This window comes from Eucalyptus grandis, chromosome 2 (genome assembly GCF_016545825.1).
Source record: "Eucalyptus grandis isolate ANBG69807.140 chromosome 2, ASM1654582v1, whole genome shotgun sequence".
Taxonomy (NCBI): domain Eukaryota; kingdom Viridiplantae; phylum Streptophyta; class Magnoliopsida; order Myrtales; family Myrtaceae; genus Eucalyptus; species Eucalyptus grandis.
The window spans coordinates 36,067,973-36,073,930 of record NC_052613.1 but is presented as its reverse complement, the minus strand read 5'-3'; the positions used below and the strand labels follow the sequence as shown (position 1 = coordinate 36,073,930).

The 5,958-nt window shown below is 42.2% G+C and overlaps 1 protein-coding gene across 1 annotated transcript; it reads right to left on the bottom strand.

The window, feature by feature from the left end:
• Nucleotides 1-489: 489 nt before the first annotated feature.
• Nucleotides 490-4,432, bottom strand: LOC120290686 (putative disease resistance RPP13-like protein 1). The gene is made up of 3 exons (XM_039307049.1): nucleotides 2,159-4,432; nucleotides 1,521-1,648; nucleotides 490-826 (listed from the first exon to the last, which is right to left on the bottom strand). The coding sequence occupies exons 1-3, from the start codon at nucleotides 4,430-4,432 to the stop codon at nucleotides 490-492; spliced, it is 2,739 nt and encodes a 912-aa protein (XP_039162983.1).
• Nucleotides 4,433-5,958: the final 1,526 nt, after the last annotated feature.

Below are 5,958 nucleotides of genomic sequence, written 5' to 3'. Positions count from 1 at the left end.
TGCGATAATAACATCCCAGATTCATATGACAATAATTGCTGGATGGATGAAATCATAGGAAGCATTTCAATGGAGAGGGGAAGTGATGCCAAATGTGAATAGTGACTACGAGTGGAAGAGTAGTATATGGCAGAGAGATCGATACCTGATTCGAGGTGAGGACGACGGAGTGGAGAGGCGAAGCACAGGTGATTGAGGTGCAGACGATAAGGGGAAGGAGACGATGATGATTTGCCTGGGGGTACTCTTGACCCCCGCTGGCTACGCCCGAAAACTTCAGCTTACTAGTGACCTCCTAAAATTAAATTTCGCTTTTCCAAGTAACATAATTTTTGGGTCTAAGATACGAACCCCTTTTCCAAGAGCCAGCTCAGATATTTCCATAAACAATAGCAACCTGTAGGATCTCGCGGGTGAGGTGCCAATAGCCGCCGGTCCATTCTGTGCATCGATTCCCCATAATCTCATATCTTACGATCCTGGGTGTTTCTAGGGAGGAAGGCAGGCCATCCTGGGGAATTCCCTCAGCTTCAAGCATTTGTAGAAACGTAAGGTCTGGAGAGACGGATAGAGACCGCTGGACAGTCTTTCCACATTCCCCATTTTTGAGATATAGAGGTGTAGCAGAGAGGATGGGAGAGGAAGCAGAAGATCCTTCTCCTCTCCCACTCCTCTAGCACTGCTGTCGACCCTCAGCTCTTGAAGGGAGGTGAGGGGGGTTAGCCACTCCCTCACCGGCTGCTTCATATTCCGGCTTCCCCATACCCTAAGTTCCTGTAGCTGGAGCAGCATTCGTCTAGTAGGGAAGTGCTTAATACTCTCAAACCTGTAAATTCCCGGACCATGGAGATACGTAAATTGATGCAACTGATTAGATATCGATTTTACCTTCGGACACCCCCAAGTCAAGACCTCCGATGCTGAGACGAAGAGGGGACAAGGACTCCAACTGCAAAGCAAGACACTCAAAACCCGAGGAATTGAGATGGGACAGTGTGTGGAGGCGAATTGTAATCCATCGAAGTGACAAAGAGTCTAGATTTATCTCCGGGAGCAACTCCGCTCGCTATTGCTCCCTAGTCGAAATGTCATGAGTATCGTCGGTAAAATCTACTCTTCTTGAATGGAGAGGCTGGCAGCAAGTCGCACTTGCTGATTATCAATTCTTACAGACAGCACGTTTTGTCACTCGTGCTTGTTGCTGCTGCTGCTTGGCTCATCTAGTTGATAACGATATCATTGACATCGGTATACCTATTTCAGGGAAGGATATGAGTTTTGGACAGTCATGAATGGTCAAGCCTGTAAAAGAGGAGAGGGTGTGCATGTTGCACTGGAGCTTCTCTAAATTGAAGCAATTCCTTAAGATGATAGTCTCAAGGCTGCCTGGCAGCTCTGTATCTCCTTCTCCAGCCACAAAAGATCTAAGCTGTGGACACCTTTCGATGAGTAAACTCTTTAGACAAGCCAGATTCTGAATTACATCTCTGTCTTGCCACAAGTATATTAAGTCTGTACACCTTACGATCTTCAACTTCTCCAAATTGATTAAAGAGCTTGTAAACCCATGATTTAAGCAAGTTAGTTCAGCAATATCTTCAATGGTTAGAGAGGTTAGAGATGTCAAGTTTAGCAAACTGTTCAGCACCTGCTCATTGCAACCTTCAAAGATTAACTCATTGAGAGATGGAAGGCTAATGGTAGAGGCCAAGGCACCCATACGCGGACATGATTTGATTTTGAGCTTTGTGAGCGAATTTAGTTCACTAGGCAATCTTCCGACCAACATACGACAATCTTGAATGATGAGATGATCAAGACGGGGGAATAAAACTCCTACTTCAGTGCCAATGCTATGAGACCAATTCTCCCACAACGGCATGTCCTTAAATTGCAAAGTTATTAAGGATGGAAAAGGACACCTAGTTCCACAAAATTTTGGCCCTATTGTGCATATAGAACTTAGACCTTCAATGTGCAATTCTTTGAGCGAACATAGTTGCCCAAGTGATGGTAATGCTTTGGCCCTACGACAGCCATGTAAACGCAATATGTTCAAATGTAAGGGACTTTCTAACCATGTTGGGAGTTCTAGGCCTCCATAGTTGGATATGGTGAGAGTTTTAAGGTTTTGGTATGGGCAAAGAAAGTCAAGGACCCTTGCTTCAAGCTCTTCATCTCGGAATCTTCCAAACTCTTCAGTCCATTGCATAGTCAACTCGCATAGACCCTCCTTCATTTGTATATTGGCATGCTTGGCATCCTCGGCTTCTCGAACGTTATGCAAACTAGAGATGCACAATTTCCCTCCAAGATTCTTCAAGTTTTCTAACTCTTTCAAACTCAAGCCATTTTCCATTCCCACTACAAACTCTGACAACATCTCAAGACCCACCAAATTTCCTATATACAACAGCGTCACTCTTAGGCTCCAAGTGTCAGTAATGTCGAGAAATTTTAGATTGATGAGTTTCTCCATACCTTTAGGTAATTCGATAAGGTGGTGACAGCTCTGCAACATCAAAGCTTCTAGATTATACAATGCAACAATTGACTTTGGAAGCCTTTCGATATTAGTATACGATAGATTAAGTTGTCTCAGGTGTCTCAGTTCGCCAATGCAATCTGGCACTTCACTGATGTAATAGTGACTTAATGAAAGTACTCTTAAGTACTTCAATCTCGACAACAAGTCAAATAGCACTTCCTGAGACACAAAGGACCCTTCATATTGCCCGAATTGCTTTTTTAATGATATGAAGCTCCTAAGTCCCTGCATTTGACGATATATGTTGAGTGTTTGTGGCAGAATGTGATCACCGGGAATTAATGAGGCATGACGAGCTAAAGATGCATTATTGTTATCTTCCATAAACTCCCCTGAGCAAAAATGTGTAACACCTGCAGCTAGCTTTGCCAGATTATTCACAAGATCATGCATCAAGAATCGTGATTCATCGCTACTAGACTTTTGCAATAATGATCTAGATACCAGCTCGTTGAAATAAGTCAAGCCTACATTCCAACAGTTTCTTCCTTCTTTTCCCTCAACCAAGCCCTCTGCGATCCAAAAGTGAACCAACTCATCCCGTTGGATTTCATAGTCGAAAGGAAATATAGCACAGTAAGCGAAACATCTCCTCAAATGGGAAGGGAGATGGAGATAGCTAAGTTTCAAAGCCGGAAGGATCTCATTTTTTTCTTCTGGTAGGTCCCAAAATTTGCTATTCAATATACCTTCCCATGTACGACGATTGACACTAGTGCGCAGTATCCCGGCCAATGTCTTCACGGCTAATGGCAACCCTTTGCATTTTTCAACTATTTTCCGACCTAATACTTTGAGATCAGGATGATCATCAAAATTTGCTACACCAAGAGCATGAAATGCAAACACAGTCATACAAGCATCTAGAGACAACGGTCTAAGATGGTGACAAGTACCATTGGTTAATGAAGCAACAGCAAAGATACGAGTCGTGATGATGATCTTGCTTCCCTTCGCTCCTGATTGAAGAGGCTTCAAGAGGATAGTCCAGCTTCCATATTCTTGACTCCAAACACCATCTAACACGACAAGAAACTTCTTCCCGAAAAGGTTTTCATTGAGCTTTTCTTGAAGCCAATTTAAGTCCTTACCGTCACAAGACAAAGGGAAGTTCGTTGCCTCTAGGATTCTCTTAGTAATAGTAAGTGCATTAAAGTCACCAGAAACACAAACCCATGCATTCACCTCAAAATAATTTGTGACTCTCACATCATTGTAGACTTGCTGAGCTAGAGCTGTTTTCCCAATACCCCCCATCCCTACTATGACAATCACTTTTAGATCCACACATGTTCTATTATCTTCTTCTCTAGTCAGTAATTTGAGGATTGCCATTTTTTCGTCCTCCCTACTAACAAAAATAGGCTCGCTCAAATGCGTAGTGGGAAGCGGGTTATCCAGTCGGCAATATGCTGATCGTTGCCCATTATTCTCTGTTAGGCTCAGATTATCTTTCTGAGTTATAATCTCTTGTAATTTGTTGTCCATCTTCTCTATCTTGGATCTCATTTTGTGGTCTAGCATAAACATTCTTGGGCTTAATCTAAAGCAACTACTTGGAAGGAGGGAACATGCCTTGCTAGTGCTGGGTTCCACCTTGGACTTGTTTTTTGCAGATTCTGTGGCGAACTCATCAAGCAAGTCTTCAATGTCGTAGGCCAAGTCCCTCAGATCTTCAAGCCACGACTTCACCGCACGATCACTGGTCAATTGCCTGTTCTCTGCATCAACCAGCACCTGGTCGATACTGGTCAGCAACTTCTCCCATTTCTTCAGCAGCTTATCAATCCCCTCACGCCGTGCAAAGTTGAGCAACTCGCGAGAGGCCAACCTGTCAAACAGCACCTGAAGAAAGGCTCCAAGAAAGAGCTCTGTGATGGGCATGGCTTGATTTGGGAGTGGCAAAGAATTGAACAAGAGTGCTCAGCTGGTTGAAACGAAGTGTATTGAGCGGAGAGGAAACCAAAGTTCTTATTTTCAGGACAACAGCATCAAAGTCTTTTATTTTAACAATTAAAGTACTCTAGGGAGACCGAAATAATACAATTTGTCCTTTACCCGTGGAGGAAAGAAACGAGACTTAGACATTGTCGGTGGGTACTGACCAGTAAAGTAGATACGCTTTCCTATGGGTCACCTTTGATATCATGCGATTGTCTATAAGTCCACTATTCTTGTCCTAATTGAGGCGACTGGCAACGATCTTTCGTTGTTTTTAAATTTTGGCCGATGACAACTTGGAGCAATCTGCTACCAACTTTTCATCTTCCCAAGTAATTGACTGGTGGATAGGTAAGGCCTTAACTAAGGTTAGGCTACAATGCTCCATAGTCCCTACCCATCTCCTCTTTCTTCCTCGTCTTTTGGGTCTTTGTTTAACGTTCTAAGATCGATGGACTGCTAATACTTGATCTTGACCGTTGATAGTCAAACATTTCCGCAAAAAGTTTGTGTTTCTTTATCCATTGATTGCTCTTTGACGCTCCATTTCTTTTTTGCCTTCAAATCTCTTCATTTGTTTCGTCCGTCATCGTTCATGCTCTGTTTTGATCTGTGTCCTCCTCGGCACAGCCATTTTTTCATTTCATTTGATTTAATTTCATGGGAATAAGTGGGTCGGAAATGGGACCTTCGTCTTGGCATGATTAAAGCTACCAAAGGCTGGAATCAGAGAAAGGATATTCTTCAAATTCTCTCCCGCTCCTTTTTCGTGCACCCAATTTGTTTTTTATTAAAGAAAAAAATAAAGCTAAGCTCAGAAGGCATAGAAGTTGGCCATCTCCAAGCCAACCCCAATACTTCTGCTTTATTACTGTTCACCAGCGCTCTCATCCATCATCATGATGCATCACAAAGACCATGGCATCATCATCTCGTTGATGTTATGACCAAAAAAAAAATCGTCTCATTGATGCAGGCCCATGAACTTCATCACATTATCAAACGAAGGAGAAGTTAATATATAATTTAATTTTCATGGACCAATATGGTTATATAATCATTGATCATAGGGGTCGCAATCATTATTTCATATTACATGGGAGCTGAATGCATTAAAAGCTGTAAAATTTACAGAGTGAGTTGCTCAACAAGTGTCCAAAAAGACGTAATAACAAAGTAAATTTTAAATAATGGCCATTAAAAATTTGTTATTTTCCTTCATTAATACTGTGGTTGCTACCTAGCTTCCCACTTTAAAAGGCACGTTATGCATTAGGTTAGCATCAAAAAGTGTCTGTAGATCGAATTAAATTGCAAACCTTAAAGCGTCATTTTCTTTTTCTGTTTTACAATGATTATATCCATAATGAAGCTTCCGCTTTTTATTTGGTCCGCAAAGTCATATTATAATATGCTTATCCTTTTGTCCCAGGAAGTGAGAAGCTACCTAACTTTAGTAGGCCCACCGG

Bases quoted from the DNA above. Each gene is read 5' to 3' on its own strand.
- LOC120290686 (XM_039307049.1), bottom strand. From the start codon at position 4,432: ATGCCCATCACAGAGCTCTTTCTTGGAGCCTTTCTTCAGGTGCTGTTT. The intron at 1,649-2,158 runs GTCCTTGACTTT...TGCAATGAGCAG, and splicing joins ATGAAGAGCTTGAAGCAAGG to GTGCTGAACAGTTTGCTAAA. The intron at 827-1,520 runs GTGTACAGACTT...GGGAATTTACAG, and splicing joins GAGAAGTTGAAGATCGTAAG to GTTTGAGAGTATTAAGCACT.